The sequence below is a fragment of the Syngnathus scovelli genome, chromosome 7 (assembly GCF_024217435.2).
Source record: "Syngnathus scovelli strain Florida chromosome 7, RoL_Ssco_1.2, whole genome shotgun sequence".
NCBI classification, from domain to species: Eukaryota; Metazoa; Chordata; class Actinopteri; order Syngnathiformes; family Syngnathidae; genus Syngnathus; species Syngnathus scovelli.
In genome coordinates, this window is record NC_090853.1 from 18035081 (window position 1) to 18062500 (window position 27420).

The window sequence follows — 27420 nt, forward strand, 5'->3', positions numbered from 1 at the left end:
TGAAATTGCTTCTCAAACTCCCTCAGCAACCCTGAAATCTTGTCTTTGTACTGTGTCACTTCAGGATTAACGCTTGCTGCGCACACATCTCTGAAACAGGGAAAATGAGCAGGGTCACCGCTTGCCATCTGCGTCTCCCATAACGCGAGCTTTAACTTGAATGCACGTATGCTGTCATAATACTGTGTTACAATTTTTTTGCGTCCTTGCAACATTTTGTTCAGATTATTCAAGTGCTCTGTAATATCAACAATAAATGCAAGGTCCTGCAGCCAAAGTGGGCACTGTAATTTCTTAACAGGTTTTCCTTTTTTCTCCATGAATTGTCCGATTTCCCCACGTAGATCAAAGAAGCGCTTCAGCACAGCACCTCTGCTTAACCATCTTACTTCAGTGTGGTATGGCAGACCATGGGTAATGTTACAGTCACTGAGAAAGCTGTCAAACTGACGATGATTGAGACCTCTGGCTCGGATGAAATTAACAGTTCAGACAACCACCTCCATGACGTGATCCATTTTTAGCGACTTGCAACATAATGCCTCCTGATGCAAAATGCAATGAAATGTCCAAAAATCACCTCTTCCATTTGCGGCTTGTACTTTCTCTCTGAACTTTGTCACAACACCTGCCTTTTTCCCGATCATTGACAGCGCACCAGCCAGGCTTACGGCGCGGGACCAGTCCGTGCCGACTCTGTCCAGCGCTCCAACAACGGAGCGGAAAATGTCATCAGCTGTTGTGGTGTCGGTCATAGGCACCAACTCGAGAAACTCTTCTGTGACAGTCAAAGTCTCATCAACTCCACGAATGAATATGGCCAGTTGAGCGACGTCCGTAATATCAGTACTCTCTTCAATTGCAATAGAAAATGCCAGAAATGACTCCCCTTTGCGTTTCAGTTGGCTGTCTGCCGATAGTTCCGAAATCCTGTCTGCCACGATATTTCTCGTCAAGCTAATATTGGCAAAAGCTTGTCGCTTCTCAGGACACACAATTTCGACAGCCTTCAGCATACAGTTTTTGACAAACTCCCCGTCACAGTACGGCTTTGACGCTAATGCTATTTGGCTGGCAATTACGTAGCTGGCTTTCACCGCAGCATCACTGACCTCTCGGCTCCGGGTGAAAACAGATTGCTGTTTCCTCAGACCCACCAGCATTTCATTTACCTTCTGTTTTCTCAGTTCTCCGTGCAAGCTGTTGTATTATTCTCCATGCTGAGTTTCATAGTGGCGCCGAATATTGTATTCCTTAAGCGCCGAAACTTGCTGCATGCACACCAGGCACACGGGTTTCCCATTCACCTCCGTGAACATATAGGAAGAGGTCCATTTTTCTTGAAAAATCCGACACTCTGTGTTCACTTTTCTCTTTTTTGACAAAGACATTTCACTGAAGAGGGTGCCAGGGTCAACAAAAAAGGCGGGTAAAGCGATAGAACTGACTAAAACACAGGAACTGCAAATTTTAAAGAAAATTAAGTTTATTCGTCTTTAATAATGCAGATTTATCCCGTGGGCCAGTTGAAAGGTGAAAAGGTGAGCTGTGGATGAAAAAAGGTTGGGAAACACTGATGTAGAATAGTAGTATACAATTCTGACTTCAGTTTTTGCAAACCTTTATATCCAATGCATTCTGGGATGTTGCAAATTAACAACATAAAAAAAGTTACAAAGTGATTTACAATGGCAGAATAACAAAAACAACTTGGTAGATGAGTAAAGGGTTAGGGTTAATAATCTGTATCATTTGATTAATTTTGTGCAACTTGCAAACAGTTGGCACGGGATTTCTCATAACTGTTCATACTTTGAAAAATGTATCCAGGCTCACCCCTTTTGCTTCACATTGGTATTGTAGTTCATATGGATGCACCTTCACAGATGATGAATAGTTTATGTTAGGGTTGACAAATTAACTTGATTGTATGATTATGTTGGAATGTAGACTAGAATTATTAACTTTGTTTAAACCTTTCACTTTTCCTTGACTCTGGAAAGTTTAACCATTCAGTTGTTAAAACTTTCCAAATGGTGTGGAAACATTCTTGCTTAGTTAGTCATCTAAAATGCTCCACTAGTTTTGGTTTCTACGACCTTGTAAAACAATGAACTGGGACCCTCCGCACTGATTAACCAGTTGCTGAGGTGACCACCAAACATGACCACTGTCACCCCCAGCCTGCTTGTTCTCAATAAATATGCTCTTGCAGGAGACCAAAGGCAGACTTCGTTCGAACATCGCTGTATGCACAGTGACGAACGATTCCTCCACTTGCAAGTGTTCAAAGAGTATACTGTCTCCCGTGTGGTTCTTGCAAATAAGTTAGAGTGAGCACCACTCTAACAGTTTACATCCCATTACTGTTGCAATTGCGTTATAGAGTGTTGTCTTTCACACCAGTGTGATGTGATGGCATACATCATACATGACTAGACTAGTCAAGACAATTCTTGGTTGACTAGAGCAGGGCCTGGGTAAGGTTCATCATCATCTAGGACAGGGGTCCCCAACCACCGGGCCGCGGACCGGTACCGGTCCGTGAGTCACTTGGTATCGGGCCGCACAGAATGTTTTTGTTTGTTTTTTTTTTTTTTTTATTGACGATCAATTAATTCAGGTCAAGACGCTCGTCCCGGTCATGTGACATGTTTCCCCAGTCGAACCCGCAAAGCTAGCAAAAATGAGCAAGAATTTATTTTGAAAAATGTAAAAAAATGGCGATTCTCTCCCAATTACATCCGTCGGTTCAGGTCAATATGCTCGTCTCAGTCACGTGACATGTCACCTCAGTTGAGCCCCCGAAGCAAGCAAGTATGAGCAAGAAACAGAGATGTTTGGAAAGCTTCATTGGAAAGGGAAAAAAGCGCAATGAGGAGACGGAAGAAGAAGAGGCTATGACTTCTAAGAAAAGGAAAGCTGCATTTAAAAGAAAATTTCTGGAGTCCTACATAAAATATGGATTTATCGCCACAGGTGACTCTGACGCGCCAAGCCCTCTTGGTATAATATGTGGCGACAGGCTAGCTAACGAGGAAATGAAGCCTTCATAACTGCTTCGGCACATGGAGACCAAGCATCCTGCATTAAAAGACAAACCTTAACCACTTCGGGTGTCATTGTCTCCGATTACGCCTAGATGGGACCGGCTTGTTTCTGAGAAACAAGCTCAGTGCTCCCACTAATTCAACGTAATGGTGAGTTTTATTTTTATGTCGTTTATGCTTGTGTTTATGCTAGTCGTATCATTTTATTTCATTGTATTTATATATTTATTATAAATGTATTATTTATTTATATAAATTTATTATTTATTTATATAAAGGCCGGTCCGCGAAAATATTTCTGACGCGTAACCGGTCCGTGGCGCAAAAAAGGTTGGGGACCACTGATCTAGGACAGGGCTCACCAACCTTTCTTAAACCGAGGGCTACTTCCTGGGTACTGATTAAGGCAAAGGGCTACCAGTTTGACACACACTTCTGAAATAGTCAATTTGCTCAATTTAGCTTTAACTATGAGTTATTATTTATTGTCATTTCCAGTTCACTTGTTAGTGTGATTTAAACAAGAATAGCAAAAATAAAATAAATAGATGCAGCTCGCTGATAAGTGCTGCTATTTGAGCTAATTTTAGAAAAGCCCTGTGGGCGACTCACGCGGTCGTGCCCGCGGGTACCGTGTTGGTGACCCCTGATCTAGGACCTCAGTGTCTCTGTCTGCATGTATGTTGTGAATTTCAACATCAAGGTTGTTTTGATTCTCTTGCTATTGCTACCAGTAGCTCATCATCATCAAGGCTGAAGTCAGACTCATATGCTTCAAGAGTCTCCTCAAAATCTGAATCGCCATTAGATTACGTATCAGTTTAGGGCTGCAGCTATCAAATACTTTAGTAATCGAGTATTCTTACAAGTATTCCATCCATTAATCCATGGACAGCAACTTGGAATAAGTGCCAATGCATAGTTTCACAACATTATGGGTTTAGAAACACATTTCCTGAGCTGCAAACACAAATAAAAATAAATAAAACCATGAAACACAAAAATAAATAAAATTCTTTTCAATGTAGTATTTTATTTCTATCAAAAACAAAGGTGTGTGCAAGCATTTAATGGAACATGTGATTGCAGTGCAGGAAGGTCAGCTTATCAACATACTCAGGTCTGAGGCTTGCCCTCTTCTTTGAAGCAATGTTACCCGCTGCTGAAAACAGACGCTCTGATGGCGTTGATGTGGCTGGAATACACAGCAGGGACTTTGCCAGCCCTGCCAGGGTTAAACAGCGTTCTCCTTCTTGGGTAGGGGATGTTCTCTGAAATACATCAAGACTTTATGCTGTAGAGCATCGTTTAACTGCTACTCCGCATCTTGCTCTTCATCACTGGTGGTGGAGTCTGAGTTGAGGAACGATGTGGCCCTCTTGACATCTGCCGCTGTTGGGGAGTCCTGTGCGGTGCTGCATGCTCCATGCTCCATTTAAAGTTAAAGTCCCAATGATCATCGTCACACACACATCTGGGTGTGGTGAAATTTGTCCTCTGCATTTAACCCATCCCCATGTGATTTTAATCCATCCCCTGGGGGAGAGGGGAGCAGTGAGCAGCAGCGGTGCCGCGCTCGGGAATCATTTGGTGATCTAACCCCCCAATTCCAACCCTTAATGCTGAGTGCCAAGCAGGGAGGCAATGGGTCCCATTTTTATAGTCTTTGGTATGACCCGGCCGGGGTTTGAACCCACAACCTTCCAGTCTCAGGGCGGACACTCTACTATTAGGCCACTGAGCTGGGCTGTTTTGGCAGTAAATGCCATGGCTCGCACTGCGCTTTGGACCTTGAATACTTCGTCAGCAGGCAAGAACCTCAGTTTTTAAAACCTGAGATCCAGAGCAGCAGCAAACAGGGTGATGTTTGGAGATTCAGATTTGAAGTCAGTTTGTCCTTTCCATCTTTCTGTGACTTGCTCTGTTGCATGAGCCTGAAATGACCTCACTGATGCAGTCTCAAGATATGAAGTCTGTATGTTCTTCTTATGTTTGTGCACAAGATGTGGAAGTGCAGCGAGTGTAACATACTGTTCTTCATTCAAGTTCAAGTTCAAGTTCAAGTTTACTTTATTGTCAAAAATCCTATGTAACAGGGTTACCACAGAAGTTTGAAATTGCGTTTGACCAGTCTCCAATGTGCAGTTTAACTAAAAACATTTAAATAGACATTGACATAAATCTCTTTCTTTCTCACACACACATACACACAACACACACAACACACACACACACACACAGCCTACTTACTCATACTGAATTTACAATTCTTTCTCTGACATATTCATTCACAACATAAACACAGACAATGCACACTTACACATTGCAGTCATTCAAACACTAACATGCTGATAAAACATGTGCAATACTATACAATAAAATACTCTCTCTCACATTCACACACACGCACACACACACACACACACACACGGTGTGTAATAAGAGTATTGACAATACAGACATAACACACAACCCCCCCCCCCACACACACACACACACACACACACACACACATACATACACAGCAGCAGAAGTACAATCAGTGGTCATAGAAGTAAAGTGAAAAAGTGTAAATCTGTATATAAGGTGCAAGAGTAAAGTGCCAAGTGGCATGGTGACTTTGGAATGTTCAAGTGGTTTTCCTCAGTGTGTTCATGAGTCTGATGGTTTGAGGAAAGAAGCTGTTACTCAGTCTGCTTGTGCGGGACCGCAGGTTGCGGTACACTGTGGCTGATTCAAAGGGCTCAATGACTTGGTTCAGCTCCTCAATCAGGTTCCACTGTTCAGGTTTGAGGTCCAGATAGTGTTCCCCTCTCTGTGTCACTGCTGGGTGAGAGAGTGTAGCTTTCACCAGCCACCTCTGTTCTTGCAGCCTGGACAACATGGCGTGGGTGCTGTTCCAGCGTGTGCGGACATCTTGCACCAGCATATTTTCCTTGTTTCTGCTTGTCCTTCAACCTGGTGCATACCAGTTCATTACACATACAGTGTTTGACAAGGCTTCTCTCAGCCGCCACATACTTTGAGATAGCCTCATGGCTCTTCAGAGAGCTTTGTACAATCAAGTTGAGGGTGTGCCCTGCACATCGCACGGATTCCCAGTCGAGCCGCTCATGCCAAATTGTTGCTGCTACGACCTTAGCACCATTGTCGTGGATGACAGCCTTGATTTTCTCTGCAGAAATGTAGAATTTGGCAATTACCTCCTTGATCCACTCTGCAATATTTGCAGCCATGTCTCTCTCCTCAAGGGGCATCGTTGTCAGGCAGTGGGACACCATATTACATGTCTTTCCTCGATAGTGGCATTTTACCCCCATATACTAAGTCTCTGTTAATACGCTCGTCCACATATCTGTTGTGAGTGCAAGGCTGTCAGTCTCATACAGGGCTTGCCTTTGATGCCTTCATATTTTCTCTCCATCTGTTTTGTAAAGAAGGTTCTTTATGGAAGCTCGTAATTGGGATGAAAAGTGGAAATCATGGCTTTATAGCCGCCATCCCCCACCATGCTCAATGGGCGCAGGTCTGTGACCATCATGTTTAACCAGCTCAGTGGCCTAGTAGTAGAGTGTCCGCCCTGAGACTGGAAGGTTGTGGGTTCAAACCCCGGCCGGGTCATACCAAAGACTATAAAAATGGGACCCATTGCCTCCCTGCAGGGCACTCAGCATTAAGGGTTGGAATTGGGGGGGTTAGATCACCAAATGATTCCCGAGCGCGGCACCGCTGCTGCTCACTGCTCCCCTCTCCCCCAGGGGATGGATAAAAATCACATGGGGATGGGTTAAATGCAGAGGACAAATTTCACCACACCCAGATGTGTGTGTGACGATGATCATTGGGACTTTTGACTTTAACTTTAAAATGCTGTTAGTCAACTCAGCTGCTTGCTCAGGGGTACATGATAGGGCTTTGTGCACATATTTGTCCATATGAAACTGTGATGATTTCTCGGATACAAGCGGCCGAAATGAGTTTTCTCCGCAGGATGTCCGGGCTCTCCCTTAGAGATAGGGTGAGAAGCTCGGTCATCCGGGAGAGACTCGGAGTAGAGTCGCTACTCCTCCACGTTGAGAGGAGCCAGATGAGGTGGCTCGGGCATCTTATCAGGATGCCTCCTGGACGCCTCCCTGGGGAGGTGTTCCGGGCATGTCCCACCGGTAGGAGACCCCGGGGACGACCCAGGACGCGCTGGAGAGACTATGTCTCTCAGCTGGCCTGGGAACGCCTTGGGATCCCCCGGGATGAGCTGGATGAAGTGGCTGGGGAGAGGGAAGTCTGGGAGTCCCTCCTGAAGCTGTTGCCCCCGCGACCCGACCCCGGATAAGCGGAAGAAGATGGATGGATGGATGGATGGATGATTTACTGAAAAAGACGACAAATAGTAATTAGTTAATTGATATTACCAAGGTTAAATGTCATAATCATATAGTAGGTTCATGGCTGTGCATTTATAAACCCTAAACTTACACTAGCTGACTCAATTCACTGCCTTCACACTAAAATTAATATACCTCCTGCATTAGACCACATTAGGCTCCAGTGCTACTAATGTTACATTAGTCATCGCATTTATTTACAGTATCTCACAAAAGTGAGTACATCCCTCTCATTTCTGCAATGTTTTAATTATATTTTGTCATGGGACAACACTGAAGAAATGGCATTTTGAGACAATGTTAAGTAGTCACTGCAGAGCTTGGATAGCAAAGTAAATGTATTGTTACTTCAAAGTAACTCAAAATACAACAATGAATGTGTAAAATGCTGGCAACAAAAGTGAGTACACCCCAACTGAAAATGTCAAAATTGGACCCAAATGTCAATAATTTGTGTGGCCACCATTATTTTCCAGCACCGCTGTAACCCTTTTAGGCATGGAGTTCACCAGAGCTTCACAGGTCGTCGCTGGAATCCTTTTCCACTCTTCCATGATGACATCACGGAACTGGTGGATGTTGGAGACCTTGCGCTCCTCCACCTTCCGTTTGAGGATGCCCCACAGATGTTCAATAGGGTTTCGGTCTGGGGACATGCTTGGCCAGTCCATCACCTTCACCCTCAGCTTCTTTAGGAAGGCAGTGGTTGTCTTGGAGGTGTGTTTGGGGTCGTTATCGTGTTGGAATACTGCTCCGCGGCCCAGTTTATCATGCTCTGCTTCAGTATTCCACAGAACATGTTGGCATTCATTGTTCCCTCAATGAATTGTAGCTCCCCAGTGCCAGCAGCACTCATACATCCCCAGACCAAGACACTCCCACCACCATGCTTGACTGTAGGCAAGACACACTTGTTTTTGTACTCTTCACCTGGTTGCCGCCACACACGCTGGACACCATCTGAACCAAATATGTTTATCTTGGTCATCAGCCCACAGGACATGGTTCAAGTAACCCATATCCATATCCTGAAGACAAGCAGACTAAGAATTTGGGTTACTGGTAGATTTTAATTTGTAATCATCACGCTCACACATCACAGCACTGGGTACCACTCATTGCATTCAACACGGGCCGTATCCTTGCAGGAAACAGCAGTTCTATCATATTCGGGACCCTTCAAATTGACCTGATATAATCCGTACATTCCTACATGCAAATGCACTATAAAATGTACACCTCATCTTTGGGTTCCCTACGATAGGAATAGTACAGAAACAAGCTACACACACAGCATGAATCTGAAGTATAACACCCCAAGATCATTCAGCATATATGCACATACGTAACTTGCGAACGAAGTGGTGCTGTTCAATCTCACCAACACTCATGCTGTGTTCCAGGCGTTGGTGAACAACGTGCTCCGGGACATGTTAAACGACTTCGTGTTTGTCTATCTTGATGAAATTCTGATTTACTCCCACACACTCACGGAGCATGTTGATCATGTTCGGGCGGTGCTGCGTCGCCTGCTGGAAAACTCCCTGTATGTCAAGGTGGAGAAATATGAGCTCCACGCATCTTCAATCGAGTTCGTGGGGTACATCATGCACGAAGGCTTGGTCGAAATGGACCCGGACAAGGTGAGAGCTGTCACGTCTTGGCCACGCAAGAAGCTGCTACAGTTTCTGGGCTTTGCCAACTTCTACTGCCGATTAATTTGTGGCCGCTCACCGCCCTCAACAGCCCTGCCTCTCCATTCCGGTGGACCGGTGAGGCTGACCAGACATTCCGAGAGTTGAAGAGGAGGTTCACTTCCGTGGCAATCCCCTTTTATTGTCTGGACTGATCACCGCAACCTGGACTACCTGAGGGCAGCCAAGACACTAAACTTACATCAGGCTTGGTGGTCTCTGTCCGTTGGCCGGTTTTATTTCACATGCACCTACAGACCGGGTTCCCACAATGCCAAGGCTGACGCCCTGTCACAAGCATTACCTGGAGTGAAGGAGTTGAAGGATGAGCGAAACCATCCTTCCCAACTCCAAGGTGGTCTCCGATCGCGGACCTCAATTCGCCTCAGCCTTCTGGGCAGAGTTCTGTTGCCTCCTGCGGGCTACGGCCAGCCTCACCACGGGGTTCCACTCCCAATCCAATGGTCAGGCAGAACACCAGGATCTGGGTAACTCCCTCCACTGCAACCTTTAGTAACCAGCATGGGTGGGCTCAGCAACTTCCCTGGGTGGAGTATGCCTACAATTCACTCCCGAGGTCTGCCACAGGCCTGTCACCATTCATCTGCGTCTTTGGATATCAGCCTCCATCAGTCAAGAGAAGAGCACCGCCTGTCCATCAGCACTCGTATGTGTTCGTCGGTGCAGCACGAGCCCGGTGCAGCACGAGCCCGCGCCAGCCCCCTCCGAGTTGTCGCCGGATTCGTCTGCCAGGCCAACAAGCACCGGACGCCAGCCCCGACGTTCCGGGTAGGCCAGGGAGTGTGGCTGTCTGTGAGGGATCTCCATTTCCGGGTGGAGTCCCGCAAGTTGGCTCCTTGTTTCATTGGTCTGCTCCCCATCCGCAAGTTGGTTGTTAGAGTTGTGCTCACTCTAACTTATTTGCAAGAACCACACGGGAGACAGTATGCCCTTTGCGCACTTGCAAGTGGAGAAATTGTTCATCACTGTACATAGTGAGGTTCAAACAAAGTCTGCCTCTGGTCTCTTGCAAGAGCATCATTATTGAGAACAAGCAGAGTTGGGGTGACAGTGGACATTGTTAGAGATTTGCTCACTCCAACTTATTTTGCAAGAACCAAACAGGAGACAAGCAAGTTCTTTTAGACACCTGCAGGTGGAGAGTCCATTCGTCGCTGTCTGAACAGCGATTATCGAATGAAGTCTGACTCAGGCCTCGTGCAGGAGCATTTTTATTGAGAGAAACAGAGTGGGGGTTGAGAGTGGGGGTCAGAGTAGACAAATGGCCGAAGCCCCTGGCTGATCAAAGCACAGCAGGGGGTCCTTCACGATGTTGTGTGAACAAAACAACTTTGATTGCTTCCTCTGCAGCTAGTCAATCAGTTCAAAAGATCTTAGCACTTTGTTCTACTACTTTTGTTAAGACAGGACAGGCGAGTTTAATTATTACAGGTTACATTCCAACATAATCCTACGATAAAGATAACCTGGAAAACCCTAACATCTCCCTCCTGTTTTATCATATGATTATGTCACCCCAAACAACAAAGACAAGTAAGAAAGAAAAACATATATATATGTATAATGAAGAAAGAAGAATAGTAAAAATAAAAACAACAAACAATGATAGCAACACTTTCCAGTGAAATTGAGGCATTACCTCAACACCCCAGATCAAACTTATTGTGTAAGCGAAAAACCTGCTGGCCAGATGTTATTAGCAGGAAAATTCTTACACGGCCCCGTTGCCACAGGCGACCAGAATGCTAAAAATAAAAAGAAAAACACAGAAACAGTACATCATTGTATCCATCACTTGTGAAGCATTTTCGATGGTCAAATCAACAAGTTTCCGTAATACATGCTCAACAGAACAGCATCTACGCAATCCACGTCTCATTATCATTATCACAACTGTCACGTCTAAGAAGTTGTATATGTGCCCGTGTTTTCGTCAGCTGATGATGTTCTAGTCTGTAGGTGAGGTCTGTCACACACACCGGCGCACACACTCGTGTCCAGTTGGCAGGCAGCATCGGAAAACTCCTGTGACCACAAAACCATGATCCGTACTGAACAGGCACGTGCACTCATAGGATGCAGGTGAGGCAGTGCCTCTGAACTTCTGGATGAAGTAGGTCCCGTCCGATGGTGCAGCCATGTTGGTAGTAGAGCCCTTACACCTTGAAAACGGCTCTCTCATCCTGGCACACAGCGGTGATGTCCAAAGCTCCCATCCAGTTTCCTCCTGGAGAGCAGTCGTCGTTAATGCATTTGTGGGTCCTGCAACCTTGGGTGCAACATGTGTAGTCAGCAAGACTTGGAATGGTCCCTCCCGTCGTGGCTGGCCCAGTCCCTTCCTTTGATGACCTCGATGTAGACCCAGTCTCCTGGATTGATGGGGTTGTCGACCTGTGAGGAGGAAAGATCAAGCGGCAGTAAATTTGTCTTTGACACAGTTTGAGTGTCCTGATCATATAATCTGCCAAGGACTGCTCTTCATCTGTTGTTTGCAACTCTCGTAGTCAATTGTAGTGCCCATTTAATTGGCAAATAGGAATGTTTGCGGGAAGAGTTTGAACACTTCCTAATGATTCCCTTTAACCAAAAACTATTTATGACAGGGGCGTTCCCATTTATTGCCTCCTGGTTTAAAAGAGATTGTCTTACCCATGCCTTCTTTCTCCTCACACGCTCGCACCCACACAGGGTGTGAACACACACACACACACACACACACACACACACACACACACACACACACACACACACACACACACACACACACACACACACACACACACACACACACACGCACCCACGCAGACAAAGAGATTCTAATCCATCTCTCATGTAGCTTCTCTTGATAGAATCTCCTATTGGTAAATGTATAGCAGACGTTTTAGCATATAATCCCATACTCTGCTCTCTCACTTCTACTTTTTCATGTCGGTGCAGTCGTAGGTGGCCCCTATTGCAGTCATTGTCTTGTTAACTGTCACCTTGTGACTCCTATGCATGACTGTGTGAATGTCAAAAATTGAACGTACCTAACTTTCTGACCATCCAACCTCCACTGTGGTATAAAAAACATTACTATTGTATTGAGTAGGTACATTGAGCAACCTAGCTTCCTCCTGACTGCCAAATGTCCTGTTCTAAAATTTATATAACTCGACCTCTACGTCTTAAGCTTGATGAGCCAAAATATAAGATCTTGCTCTTGTTTCCTACCGTTTTAGCCTATTTGTTTTATCCAAATCCGTTCAATCTCTGATTATAATCTGTAGCCCTATGTATTTTTCAAATTTTTATTTATTTATTTATCAAATCTCCTCAGTCCTGTCAAACTCAGTGCACAATGAACCTCCCTTCCACTTTGAACCAAGCTCCACCAAATTTGGGAACGCCGTAGCAAGGAGTGCGGTTTGGTCGTCGGACACTCCAAGTCCATATCTTTTTGCCGCACTTCACCCTATCAAGTTTGTTAGGGTTTTCCAGGTTATCTTGATCCTATGATTATGTTGGAATGTAACCTGTAATAATTAAACTCGCCTGTCCTGTCTTAACAAAAGTAGTAGAACAAAGTGCTAAGATCTTTTGAACTGATTGACCAGCTGCAGAGGAAGCAATCAAAGTTGTTCTGTTTCCCACAACATCGTAAAACACCCCCTGCTCTGATCTTACCAGAGGCCGGGGGTTCACCAAACCTGCCCACTCTCACCCCCACTCTGTTCCTCCTAATAAATATGCCCTTGCAGGAAGGAGACTTTTCAGACTTCATTCGATAATCGCTGTTCAGACAGCGACGAATGGACTCTCCACCTGCAGGTGTCTAAAAGAACTTGCCTTGTCTCTGTTTGGTTCTTGCAAAATAAGTTGGAGTGAGCAAATCTCTAACATTTTGGTGCCGAAACCCGGGATCCTCATACCCACCATCTGACCGGCGAAGGAGGACGTGCTGCATTGTCGACAAGCCAGCGTCCATTAGGAGGACCTGGAAAAGAAAGTCCTGGGAAGAGAATTCTTCGCTGGGCCAGCATCTTAGGTCTGCCTTCGTCTGACAGAGGTGGATTGACAGGATCCGGCGGTGCAACGAACCAGGGGACAAGTAAGTTAAAGCGCTAAAGATACGGCTTTGGTTTGTCCGAGCTAAAGATACGGCTTTGGTTTGTCCGAGCTATGAGATTAGGCTTTGGTTTGTCCGAGCTATGAGATTCGGCTTTGGTTTGTCCGAGCTATGAGATTCGGCTTTGGTTTGTCCGAGCTATGAGATTCGGCTTTGGTTTATCCGAGCTATGAGATACGGCTTTGGTTTGTCCGAGCCATGAGGCCTAAAAAAGCGCTGGAGTTAGTGTGATTGAGTGTGTGACTGGTAGGATAAATTGACTAAAAAGCAGTTCTAGCGTTGATCCATGGCAATAAAACAGGCTAGTAATTTGTTGAAAGGTCAATTTAAACCTGCATTGAGGATCCTCAAAGAAAAAAAAAAATTTGAAAAAAAAATTGTAAAACCTTAAGCTACTAAAATTAAGATGGGAAATAAGAACGGTAAATCTCTTGCTCTGCTCTTCTTTAAAACGAGAAGTTCATGGCAAGTAGATTTCTTAATTGTATGGAATACATGCTGAAGTGGAAGAAAATGTATGGAGTACAAGGAAATTTGAAATGTGGAAGAAGTGGTAGAAGTGCTAGAGTGTGGTTGAAAGCTTCACAAGAAAGAAGAGAACAAATCCAAAAGACAAAAGATAGAAAGTTGAAAAGTGATGAGGCCGCCATTCAATTGAGATTTGAAAAAGAATTCTGGGTACATAGTGGCATCCCATTCAATGATACAGCTGAGAGTGCTTATCAACAACAGCTTAAAAATGCGCTCCTCACTAATTTCCGCCCTGAAATAGGCAACTGGGTGAGGAAACATTTGGTGGAAGTGGATGTTGCAAGTGTGACAACAACTATGCAATGGGCCAGACATGCTGAAAAAGTGATCAAAAAAGGCAAACGTTCTGATGTATTTCATCTAGATAATGATGATGATGAACTAGATGAAGATACAACAGTCTTCTTCCAAGGGTCCCAGCTAGGCAGAGGGAGAGGTAGAGGCCAACAAGGTCGCAGGCCGCCATATAATTCAAAACCCCCACGAGATTCTGACAACTGTTGGAACTGTGGGAGACGAGGACACTTCGCACGAGAGTGTCGTTTTGCAAAACAATATCAATCAAAGGGTGGAGGAAGGAGCAGAGGAGAAACCAAATTTTTAGCATGACAAGCTTCCTCCTCTTTGACCGCTTATGCTCATACAGAGAAAGAAAGAATAGATGCCCATATGACAGCAAAACATGTCATTCTCAGATTATTAGAATTTTTTTTAGATTATTAGAAATCCTGTCCATCCAAGAAGTGTGACAATGCTGTTTGTATGCCCAAATTACAAATGACTAGAGCTCAAATTGTGTTACACTGAAGTTAAAATATGCAAATCAAGTGCTAAAGGAATGCAACTTGCTTCTAGAAGATAAATAAATAAAATTAGAATGTGCTGTCCTCGTGTGCAAGGGAGGGACCAGCTCATGATCGACCACAGGAAATGGCCAGCCTGTGACGAATCATTGGTGCTGGAAACTACCTTTTGCATGCGAGAGCTGTGCATGTGTGTGCGTATATGTTAAAATGATGAACATTGGCTAAAGTTTTAGTATAAAAAAAAAAAAATTGCTAGACTGTGGTCTATCCAATTTGCACCGCAGAACAGAAATGATTTTGAAAGATAAAAATGAGAGGAGGCGGCTCGGTGGCGCACTGGGTAGCACGTCCGCCTCACAGTTAGGAGGGTGCGGGTTCGATTCCACCTCCGGCCCTCCCTGTGTGGAGTTTGCATGTTCTCCCCGGGCCCGCGTGGGTTTTCTCTGGGCACTCCGGTTTCCTCCCACATTCCAAAAAACATGCTTGGTAGGCCGATTGAAGACTCCAAATTGTCCCTAGGTGTGAGTGTGAGTGCGATTGGTTGTCTGTCTCTGTGTGCCCTGCGATTGGCTGGCAACCAGTTCAGGGTGTCCCCCGCCTACTGCCCGATGACGGCTGGGATAGGCTCCAGCACGCCCGCGGCCCCCGTGGGGACTAAGCGGTTCAGAAAATGGATGGATGGATGGAAAAATGAGAGGAAAAAGAGAGAAATCTGTTTGCAAGCAGAAACTAATCCACACTAGTGCATTCAAGATTCAAGATTCAAGATTCAAGAGTTTTTTATTCGCCATGTTTGAGCGTGCCAAACAAGGAATTTGACTTCGGTAAATCACAGCCTCTGTTCAACATTTAGGTGACTAACAACAACACTCAGGACATGTGAAGAACGAAAGATATTCTCAAACACCCCCTGATCTTAAACTCCCAAGAGGGCAAGGAAAAACTCAAAACTCCAGCTAGGGGAAATGAGAAACCTTGAGAAGAGACCACAGATGGGAGCGTCCCTCTTCTAGGATGACCAGGCTGCAATGGATGCAGAGAGGACACAGTACAAACAGTGTAGACAAAAAAGGTGTGGCAAGCGGGATGTTATTGCACAGTAATGACTCTGAGACTCTAAGAGTGGTGTGAGTTCATCAGAGCGACAGCCTGGGGGAAGAAGCTGTCTCTGTGTCTGCTGGTTTTAGTGTACAGAGCTCTATAACGGCGTCCGGAGGGGAGTAGTTCAAACAGGCTGCAACCTGGGTGCGAAGGGTCTGTTGAGATGTTACTTGCACGTTTCCTGGTCCTGGACAGGTACAAGTCTTGGATAGATGGGAGGTTGATTCCAATTATCTTTTCTGCAGTCCTTATTGTCCGTTGCAGTCTGTGCTTGTCTTGTTTGGAGGCCGATCCAAACCAGACAGTGATGGAGGTGCAGAGGACAGACTGGATGATGGCAGTGTAGAAGGTCTTCAGCAGCTCCCGTGGCAGGTTGAACTTCTTGAGCTGTCTCAGGAAGTACAGCCTCTGCTGGGCCTTCTTCCGGACAGAGTCTATGTGGCCGGTCCATTTCAGGTCCCGAGAGATTGTGGTTCCCAGGAACTTGAAGGTGTCTGTGGAGAGAATAGTATTACTGCGGATAGTGAGGGGTGAAAGTGGTGAAGGGCCTCGCCTGAAGTCCACTGTCATCTCCACGGTCTTGAGCGGGTTCAGGTCCAGGTGGTTTTGGCTGCACCAGTGGACCAGCCGCTCCACCTCCTGTCTGTACGCAGTCTCATCACCGTTCTGGATCAGTCCGATGAGAGTGGTGTCGTCTGCATACTTCAGGAGCTTCACGGAAGAGTCACTTGCGGAGAAATCGTTGGTGTAGAGGGAGAAGAGCAGTGGGGAGAGGACGCATCCCTGAGGGGCTCCAGTGTTGGTGGTCAGGGTGTCAGATGTGATGCTCCCCAGCCTCACACGCTGTCTCCTGTTGGTCAGGAAGCTGGTGATCCACTGACAGGTGGAGGCAGGCACCGCAAGCTAGATGAGCTTCTGTTGGAGGATGTCAGGAGCGATGGTGTTGAACGCCGAGCTGAAGTCCACAAACAGGATCCTGGCGTACTTTCCTGGGGTGTCCAGGTGTTGCAGGATGTAGTGCAGTCCCATGTTGACCGCATCATCTACCGACCTGTTTGCCCGGTAGGCAAACTGGAGGGGGTCCAGCAGGGGGCCCGTGACATCCTTCAGGTGGTTCAGTACTAACCTCTCGAAAGATTTCATGACCACAGATGTCAGTGCAACAGGTCTATAGTCATTCATACCTGTGATGGCGGGCTTCTTGGCCACTGGAACGATGGTGGAGCTCTTGAAGCACGAGGGCACCTCACACAGCTCCAGGGAACGGTTGAAGATCCGTGCAAAGGTGGGCGCCAGCTGCTCAGCGCAGACTTTCAAGCAGGAAGGTGACACGCCGTCTGGGCCCGGTGCCTTCCTGATCTTTTGTCTCCGGAACATCTGGCGCACTTCCTCCTCGCGAATCTGGAGTGCGGGCGTGGCCTCTGCAAGAGAGAGAGTCGGTGACCACGGTGATGGAGGTGTGGACAGAGCAGTTGTGGGGGGAGGTGAGTATGTGGATTGTGTGGATTGTGCTGCAGGAGGTCCCGTTGTGTGGGAGGACCGATCAAACCTGCAGTAGAACCTGTTTAGCTGGTCAGCGAGCCTTGGGCTCTCCACAGGACGGGGGGTTCGTTTCTTGAAGCCCGTGATGCTCTGCAGGCCTTTCCACACTGTTGAGGGATCAGGATTGGCAGAGAGGTGTCTCTCCAGGCTCTCCCCGTAACACCTCCTGGCTTTCCTGACCTCTCGGTTCAGTGTGTTTCTGGTCTGCTTGAACAGGTCCCGGTCGCCGCTCCTGTAGGCCTCCTCCTTGACTTTGCGCAGCCTCCTAAGGTTCGGTGTAAACCAAGGTTTGTCGTTGTTGTACGTGCAGAAGGTCTTAGTCTGCACACACAGATCCTCACAAAAACTGATGTATGATGTGACAGTGTCAGTGAGTTCATGCAAGTCTGAATTTGCAGCATCAAAAACACTCCAATCGGTGCAGTCAAAGCAGGCTTGGAGGTCCTGCCTTGACTCCACTGTCCACTTCCTGACAGTCCTCACCACAGGCTTAGAAGTTTTTAGTTTCTGTCTGTAGGCAGGGACCAGATGAACTAGACAGTGGTCCGAGAGTCCTAAAGCTGCACGAGCCACAGAGTGGTATGCATCCTTAATTACGGTGTAGCAGTGGTCCAGTGTCTGTGCCCCTCTGGTGGGACACGTTATGTGCTGTCTGTATCTGGGGAGTTCGTGTGTGAGGTTCGCCCTGTTAAGATCACCCAGAACAATGATTAGTGAATTTGGTAGAAGTTTCTCCATATCTGTCACCTGGTCAGCCAGCATCTGCGTGGCTTCACTCGCACGTGCGTGTGGTGGGATGTAAACAGCCGCCATGACGATCGAGGAGAACTCCCGTGGTGAATAGAACGGCCGGCAGTTTATGAAAAGTGTTTCTAGGAGAGGGCTGCAAAACTCTTTCAACACCATGACATCGGTACACCAACGTTCATTAATGTAGAAACAGAGACCACCTCCCTTTGATTTTCCGGAGAGCTCCGCGCTGCGATCTGCACGCGTTAGCCGAAACCCAGCTAACTCCATGGCGTGGTGGGGGGTTCGTTCGCTAAGCCACGTCTCAACAAAACACAGCGCGGCGGATCTGCTGAAGTCCGTGTTCCTTGAAGTGAGGAGCAGCAGTTCGTCCATCTTGTTCGCCAGGGAGCGGACATTCGCCAGATGAATTGACGGTAGGGCAGAACGGAACCCTCTTTGCCTCAGCTTTACGAGGGCTCCCGCTCGTTTTCCGCGTCGCCGCCGTCGCGCTAGCTTGTATAGCACCGCCGCTCCGGCTAAAATCTCCGACAAACAATCTGAATCAGAGAGAACAGGAGAGAAAATACCAGAAGAAGACTGACCGATGTTTAACAGTGCTTCTCTAGTAAAAGTGATCCGGGATGGACAGCAGAAGACACAGAAAACACACAAAATAAGACAAAGAAACAGAGAGCGACTCACCGTGGCAGCCATCCGCGGCGCCATCAGATGACGCATGTTAAGTGTCGAGCCCACATGAGAAATTCGAAGAAAAAAAAAAATGACAGAACATGCTTTCAGGAATTGGAAGAAGCTAAATTGTGAATTTAAGATTTTGCAATGCTACATTTAATAGGAATAATTGATTGGTTGTGTTATAAGATTATGCAAAATTCTAAATGCAAGCTAAATCTGAGAGATTGAGTTCTTCAAATTTAAAAACAAAGAAAAAAATTCAGATTAATTTGCCAGTTGTTTGGTTTAGTTAAGTCTTTTTTGAATTGGTGGATTGTTCTACCAGGAAACCTAAGTTGAAAATGATATATGAATGTTGTGTGGTGAGCTTGGATGAATTGGGACCAATGTGATAGAGAGACTCCTTTTTGGAGACTGCGTGTGAGATGCAAATGAACATTGATGAATGATAGCCTGAATGAAAAGAAATTACAGGTTGAATGGTTGAAGTTGTTGGCGACTACTATAGAAAATTAGTAGAGCGACTTTGATGAAAGAGTGATTTTGAGCAGGTTGAATGTTAGAAAGAAACACGTAGCTTTTGGATTGATAATTAACTAGAAAAAAAACTGGAGAACCAGTAACACATGTAGAAGATGTGTGAACTGAGAAATTGAGAAGCGTTTTGGAAAGAAAGTCAAATTAAATGATGATGGAATCGTATGTAGTAAAGAACGCATTCTCCCAAAAAGTTTGTCAAGGTGTGAGGCATGGGCGTTGCCAAGCCTCAGAAGGGGGGGAGTAAGTAGGACAGATAGTGGAAGATAGTAATAATACAACACTTTATGACAATGCATTTTCGAATACATTTGGTGTTATATTGTGGTAAATTTTTTGTTCTGGTGTAGATAGGTTAGCAACACGAGAGATTTAGAGGTTCAAAAGAAAGACAGTTAAAAGAAAACATTTTTGATTTGGACAATTGCAGGCTAACAGGAACATGAGAACGATAAGAACTACGAGGTGGGATCCAATTTCATTGGGGAGATTGAGAATTCACAGCACCATACTCTAAGTCACATTTTTGAGCAAGCATGACAATAACATGTGAGAGGTCAAGACATACAGATCAGGGCTTGATGTGGAAAGCAGACCTCGATGAGTTGATTTTCAATAATGATACTGAAGACAACATACTGTCCGATTAAATTGGAACTATAGATAAAATGTAGCTCCAAAATAGGATGAGTTGATATAAAAACGAGACCGCTGTTATTAGGAGAATTTGAAGTTTGGTAAATAAATGTTACCAGCAAATTGATGGAAGCAGCTACATTTGGAAATAGTCTTACAAGTTTTTATGTCCCAGCTTGTCATTCTCAGTGTCAGAGTCCCTGAAACCCAATCCAAGACTTCGCCTGCAGCCGTGAACAACCACAAAATGGTGCCTGGCTCTGAAGCACCTTTGACCTTTGGCGAAGGACAAGAAAAGACTGCTGTTGTGCTTGGAGGAGGACAAGTACACTCCGGAGGAAATACAACATCCTCGGGGACGGAAAAGACAGTGAAAAGCGGAGGAACTCACAATGATGAAAATTGACTCATTTGAACAATGGACTCATTCAAGAGTGATGGATGGGGTCGCTCTGAAGCAACAGCCAAAGAACACCAACGTGAGAGGGTGAAGTGCGGCAAAAAGATATGGACTTGGCGTGTCCGACGACCAAACCGCACTCCTTGCTACGGCGTTCCCAAATTTGGTGGAGCTTGGTTCAAAGTGGAAGGGAGGTTCATTGTGCACTGAGTTTGACAGAACTGAGGAGATTTGATAAATAAATAAATAAAAATTTGAAAAATACGTAAGGCTACAGATTATAATCAGAGATTGAACGGATTTAGATAAAACAAATAGGCTAAAACGGTAGGAAACAAGAGCAAGATCTTATATTTTGGCTCATCAAGCTTAAGACGTAGAGGTCGAGTTATATAAATTTTAGAACAGGACATTTGGCAGTCAGGAGGAAGCTAGGTTGCTCAATGTACCTACTCAATACAATAGTAAGTTTTTTTGCACCACAGTGGAGGTTGGATGGTCAGAAAGTTAGGTACGTTCAATTTTTGACATTCACACAATCATGCATAGGAGTCACAAGGCAACAGTTAACAAGACAATGACTGCAATAGGGGCCACCTACGACTGCACCGACATGGAAAAGTAGAAGTGAGAGAGCAGAGTATGGGATTATATGCTAAAACGTCTGCTATACAGTTACCAATAGGAGATTCTATCAAGAGAAGCTACATGAGAGATGGATTAGAATCTCTTTGTCTGCGTGGGTGCGTGTGTGTGTGTGTGTGTGTTCACACCCTGTGTGGGTGCGAGCGTGTGAGGAGAAAGAAGGCATGGGTAAGACAATCTCTTTTAAACCAGGAGGCAATAAATGGGAACGCCCCTGTCATAAATAGTTTTTGGTTAAAGGGAATCATTAGGAAGTGTTCAAACTCTTCCCGCAAACATTCCTATTTGCCAGTTAAATGGGCACTACAATTGACTACGAGAGTTGCAAACAACAGATGAAGAGCAGTCCTTGGCAGATTATATGATCAGGACGCTCAAACTGTGTCAAAGACAAATTTACTGCCGCCTGATCTTTCCTCCCCACAGGTCGACAACCCCATCAATCCAGGAGACTGGGTCTACATCGAGGTCATCAAAGGAAGGAACTGGGCCAGCCACGACGGGAGGGACCGTTCCAAGTCTTGCTGACTACACATGTTGCACCCAAGGTTGCAGGACCCACAAATGCATTAACGACGACTGCTCTCCAGGAGGAAACTGGATGGGAGCTTTGGACATCACCGCTGTGTGCCAGGATGAGAGAGCCGTTTTCAAGGTGTAAGGGCTCTACTACCAACATGGCTGCACCATCGGACGGGACCTACTTCATCCAGAAGTTCAGAGGCACTGCCTCACCTGCATCCTATGAGTGCACGTGCCTGTTCAGTACGGATCATGGTTTTGTGGTCACAGGAGTTGTCCGATGCTGCCTGCCAACTGGACACGAGTGTGTGCACCGGTGTGTGTGACAGACCTCACCTACAGACTAGAACATCATCAGCTGACGAAAACACGGGCACATATACAACTTCTTAGACGTGACAGTTGTGATAATGATAATGAGACGTGGATTGCGTAGATGCTGTTCTGTTGAGCATGTATTACGGAAACTTGTTGATTTGACCATCGAAAATGCTTCACAAGTGATGGATACAATGATGTACTGTTTCTGTGTTTTTCTTTTTATTTTTTATTGATAGCATTCTGGTCGCCTGTGGCAACGGGGCCGTGTAAGAATTTTCCTGCTAATAACATCTGGCCAGCAGGTTTTTCGCTTACACAATAAGTTTGATCTGGGGTGTTGAGGTAATGCCTCATCTTCACTGGAAGGTGTTGCTATCATTGTTTGTTGTTTTTATTTTTGCTGTTCTTCTTTCTTCATTATACATATATATATGTTTTTCTTTCTTACTTGTCTTTGTTGTTTGGGGTGACATAATCATATGATAAAACAGGAGGGAGATGTTAGGGTTTTCCAGGTTATCTTGATCCTATGATTATGTTGGAATGTAACCTGTAATAATTAAACTCGCCTGTCCTGTCTTAACAAAAGTAGTAGAACAAAGTGCTAAGATCTTTTGAACTGATTGACCAGCTGCAGAGGAAGCAATCAAAGTTTCCCACAACATCGTAAAACACCCCCTGCTCTGATCTTACCAGAGGCCGGGGGTTCACCAAACCTGTCCACTCTCACCCCCACTCTGTTCCTCCTAATAAATATGCCCTTGCAGGAAGGAGACTTTTCAGACTTCATTCGATAATCGCTGTTCAGACAGCGACGAATGGACTCTCCACCTGCAGGTGTCTAAAAGAACTTGCCTTGTCTCTGTTTGGTTCTTGCAAAATAAGTTGGAGTGAGCAAATCTCTAACAAAGTTGGTGTTCTTTTGTTGTTGCTTCAGAGCGACCCCATCCATCACTCTTGAATGAGTCCATTGTTCAAATGAGTCAATTTTCATCATTGTGAGTTCCTCCACTTTTCATTGTCTTTTCTCGTCCCCGAGGATGTTGTCTGTCCTCCGGAGTGTACTTGTCCTTGTCCAAGCACAACAGCAGTCTTTTCTTGTCCTTCGCCAAAGGTCAAAGGTGCTTCAGAGCCAGGCACCATTTTGTAGTTGTTCGCGGCTGCAGGCGAAGACTCGGATTGGGTTTCAGGGGCCCTGACACTGAGAATGACAGGCTGGTTTGAACACTTGTAAGACTATCTCCAAATGTAGCTGCTTCCATCAATTTGCTGGTAATATTTGTTTACCAAACTTCAAATTCTTCTAATAACAGCGGTCTCGTTTTTATATCGTAAATCCTGCAACTCATCCTATTTTTGAGCTACATTTTATCTATAGTTCCAATTTAATCGGACAGTATGTTGTCTTCAGTATCAATATTGAAAATCAACTCATCGAGGTCTGCGTTCCACATCAAGCCCTGATCTGTATGTCTTGACCTCTCACATGTTATTGTCATGCTTGCTCAAAAATGTGATTTAGAGTATGGTGCTGTGAATTCTCAATCTCCCCAATGAAATTGGATCCCACCTCGTAGTTCTTATCGTTCTCATGTTCCTGTTAGCCTGCAATTGTCCAAATCAAAAATGTTTTCTTTTAACTGTCTTTCTTTTGAACCTCTAAATCTAACCTATCTACACAAGAACAAAAAATTTACCACAATATAACACCAAATGTATTCGAAAATTCATTGTCATAAAGTGTTGTATTATTACTATCTTCCACTATCTGTCCTACTCACTCCCCCCTTCTGAGGCTTGGCAACGCCCATGCCTCACACCTTGACAAACTTTTTGGGAGAATGCGTTCTTTACTACATACGATTCCATCATCATTTAATTTGACTTTCTTTCCAAAACGCTTCTCAATTTCTCAGTTCACACATCTTCTACATGTGTTACTGGTTCTCCAGTTTTTTTCTAGTTAATTATCAATCCAAAAGCTACGTGTTTCTTTCTAACATTCAACCTGCTCAAAATCACTCTTTCATCAAAGTCGCTCTACTAATTTTCTATAGTAGTCGCCAACAACTTCAACCATTCAACCTGTAATTTCTTTTCATTCAGGCTATCATTCATCAATGTTCATTTGCATCTCACACAGTCTCCAAAAAGGAGTCTTTCTATCACATTGGTCCCAATTCATCCAAGCTCACCACACAACATTCATATATCATTTTCAACTCAGGTTTCCTGGTAGAACAATCCACCAATTCAAAAAAACTTAACTAAAACAAACAATTGGCAAATTAATCTGAAGTTTTTCTTTGTTTTTAAATTTGAAGAACTCAATCTCTCAGATTTAGCTTGCATTTAGAATTTTATATAATCTTATAACACAACCAATCAATTATTCCTATTAAATGTAGCATTGCAAAATCTTAAATTCACAATTTAGCTTCTTCCAATTCCTGAAAGCATGTTCTGTCATTTTTTTTCTTCGAATTTCTCATGTGGGCTCGACACTTAACATGCACTAGTGTGGATTAGTTTCTGCTTGCAAACAGATTTCTCTCTTTTTCCTCTCATTTTTATCTTTCAAAATCATTTCTGTTCTGCGGTGCAAATTGGATAGACCACAGTCTAGCAAATTTTTTTTATACTAAAACTTTAGCCAATGTTCATCATTTTAACATATACGCACACACATGCACAGCTCTCGCATGCAAAAGGTAGTTCCCAGCACCAATGATTCGTCACAGGCTGGCCATTTCCTGTGGTCGATCATGAGCTGGTCCCTCCCATGCACACGAGGACAGCACATTCTAATTTTATTTATTTATCTTCTAGAAGCAAGTTGCATTTATTTACCACTTGATTTGTATATTTTAACTTCAGTGTAACACAATTTGAGCTCTAGTCATTTGTAATTTGGGCATACAAACAGCATTGTCATACTTCTTGGATGGACAGGATTTCTAATAATCTAAAAAAAATTCTAATAATCTGACAATGACATGTTTTGCTGTCATATGGGCATCTATTCTTTCTTTCTCTGTATGAGCATAAGCGGTCAAAGAGGAGGAAGCTTGTCATGCTAAAAATGAGGCTTTTCCTCTGCTCCTTCCTCCATCCTTTGATTGATATTGTTTTGCAAAACGACACACTCTTGCATAGTGTCCTCGTCTCCCACAGTTCCAACAGTTGTCTGAATCTGATACGGGTTTTGATCTGAATGGTGGCTTGCGACCTTGTTGGTATCTAACTCTCCCTCTGCCCCTTTGGGAACTTTGGAAGAAGATCGTTGTATCTTCATTTAGATCATTATCATCATCTAGATGAAATACATCAGAACTTTTGCCTTCTTTGATCACTTTTTCAGCATGTCTGGCCCATTGCATAGTTGTTGTCACACTTGCAACATCCACTTCCACCAAATGTTTCCTCACCCAGTTGCCTATTTCAGGGCGGAAATTAGTGAGGAGCGCATTTTTAAGCTGTTGTTGATAAGCACTCTCAGCTGTATCATTGAATGGGATGCCACTATGCACCCTGAATTCTTTTTCAAATCTCAATTGAATGGCGGCCTCATCACTTTTCAACTTTCTATCTTTTGTCTTTTGGATTTGTTCTCTTCTTTCTTGTGAAGCTTTCAACCACATTTTAGCACAATCCAATTCACTCTCTTTTCTTTTCTTTTTCAGTCCTATCTTCCTAGCCACACTGTCCTCCAAAACTTCAACCACTATCTTCCACACTTCAACTTTCAACTTCCCTTCTACACCATACTTTTTCTTCCACTTCGGCATATATTGCATACAATTAAGAAATCTACTTGCCATGTACTTCTCATCTCCGTCAAGAGGTAGAGATTTACCGTTTTTATTTCCCCTCTTAATTCTAGTAGTTTTAGGTTTTACAATCTCTGTCTCAAAAATATTATTATTATTATTATTACTATTATTACTTATTTATTTCTTTGAGGATCCTCAATGCAGGTTTAAATTGACCTTTCAACAAATTACTAGCCTATATTATTGCCGTGGATCAACGCTAGAACTGCTTTTTAGTCAATTTATCCTACCAGTCACACTCTCAATCACACTAACTCCAGCGCTTTTTTAGGCCTCATGGCTCGGACAAACCAAAGCCGTATCTCATAGCTCGGATAAACCAAAGCCGAATCTCATAGCTCGGACAAACCAAAGCCGAATCTCATAGCTCGGACAAACCAAAGCCGAATCTCATAGCTCGGACAAACCAAAGCCGAATCTCATAGCTCGGACAAACCAAAGCCGTATCTTTAGCGCTTTAACTTACTTGTCCCCTGGTTCGTTGCACCGCCGGATCCCGTCAATCCACCTCTGTCAGACGAAGGCAGACCTAAGATGCTGGCCCAGCGAAGAATTCTCTTCCCAGGACTTTCTTTTCCAGGTCCTCCTAATGGACGCTGGCTTGTCGACAATGCAGCACGTCCTCCTTCGCCGGTCAGATGGTGGGTATGAGGATCCCGGGTTTCGGCACCAAAATGTTAGAGATTTGCTCACTCCAACTTATTTTGCAAGAACCAAACAGGAGACAAGCAAGTTCTTTTAGACACCTGCAGGTGGAGAGTCCATTCGTCGCTGTCTGAACAGCGATTATCGAATGAAGTCTGACTCAGGCCTCGTGCAGGAGCATTTTTATTGAGAGAAACAGAGTGGGGGTTGAGAGTGGGGGTCAGAGTAGACAAATGGCCGAAGCCCCTGGCTGATCAAAGCACAGCAGGGGGTCCTTCACGATGTTGTGTGAACAAAACAACTTTGATTGCTTCCTCTGCAGCTAGTCAATCAGTTCAAAAGATCTTAGCACTTTGTTCTACTACTTTTGTTAAGACAGGACAGGCGAGTTTAATTATTACAGGTTACATTCCAACATAATCCTACGATAAAGATAACCTGGAAAACCCTAACAGACATGTTTGGTGGTCACCTCAGCAACTGGTTAATCAGTGCGGAGGGTCCCAGCTCATTGTTTTACAAGGTTGTGAAAAACAGAAATTCGTGGAGCATTTTAGATGATTAACTAAGCAAGAATGTTTCCACACCATTTGGAAAGTTTGAACAACTGAATGGTTAAACTTTCCAGAGTCAAGGAAAGCAGAAAGGTCTAAACAAAGTTAATAATTCTAGTCTACATTCCAACATAATCATACGTTCAAGATAATTTGTCAACCCTAACAGTGGTCAACCCCTCCGCGGGCCGATCCATTTTCCAGGTTCCTTTAGGTTCCATCCCACCTTCCATGTGTCATGAGTGAGGCCCATCCACAAGAGCCCACTGGTTCCTGCGTGTGGCTCATTGATGGGGGTCCCAGTGTACACGGTCCGTAAATTGCTCCATTCCCGTCGGTGTGCCAGGAGCATCCAGGTGGACTGGGAGGGCTGTGACAATTCGGCCCCTTCCTGGGTGCCAGCCTGTTGGATCCTAGACCCGGCGCTCATGACAGGGTTCCACCGCCTGTATCCAGATCAGCCCGCTCTTCGGCCAGGGCAGCCGAGGAGGTCCGGGGGTCAGGGTCCTGCCTTCGGCCATTAGGGGCTGTTCCTTGAGGGACGGGGTTCTGTCACGTGCCTACATCACCTGCCACCCAGCCACTTCTACTGACGTCTCGTGTTCCCAGCCATGCCCATGCAATCGAGTAATCACCCGCACCTGTCCAGGCTTGTTAGTAGACA

The 27420-nt window shown here is 44.9% G+C and overlaps 1 protein-coding gene and 1 long non-coding RNA gene across 3 annotated transcripts in view; one reads left to right on the plus strand and one right to left on the minus strand.

The window, feature by feature from the left end:
- The window catches only part of LOC125972310 (uncharacterized), a 31564-nt gene extending 18594 nt beyond the window's left edge, over positions 1-12970 (plus strand). Inside the window, exon 2 of the long non-coding RNA XR_007482753.2 lies at positions 12628-12970. This is a non-coding gene — a long non-coding RNA (uncharacterized lncRNA). The remainder of the gene's footprint in view (positions 1-12627) is intronic.
- Positions 12971-15353: 2383 nt separating this feature from the next.
- LOC137840431 (uncharacterized) lies at positions 15354-18698 on the minus strand. 2 transcript variants are annotated; one of them, XM_068651279.1, is made up of 3 exons: positions 17983-18698; positions 17416-17500; positions 15354-17342 (listed from the first exon to the last, which is right to left on the minus strand). In XM_068651279.1, the coding sequence occupies exons 1-3, from the start codon at positions 18691-18693 to the stop codon at positions 16597-16599; spliced, it is 1542 nt and encodes a 513-aa protein (XP_068507380.1). In that variant the 5' UTR covers positions 18694-18698; the 3' UTR covers positions 15354-16596. The 2 variants fall into 2 exon arrangements, with proteins under 2 accessions (XP_068507380.1, XP_068507379.1); XM_068651278.1 differs by having other exon boundaries at positions 17719-18698.
- Positions 18699-27420: the final 8722 nt, after the last annotated feature.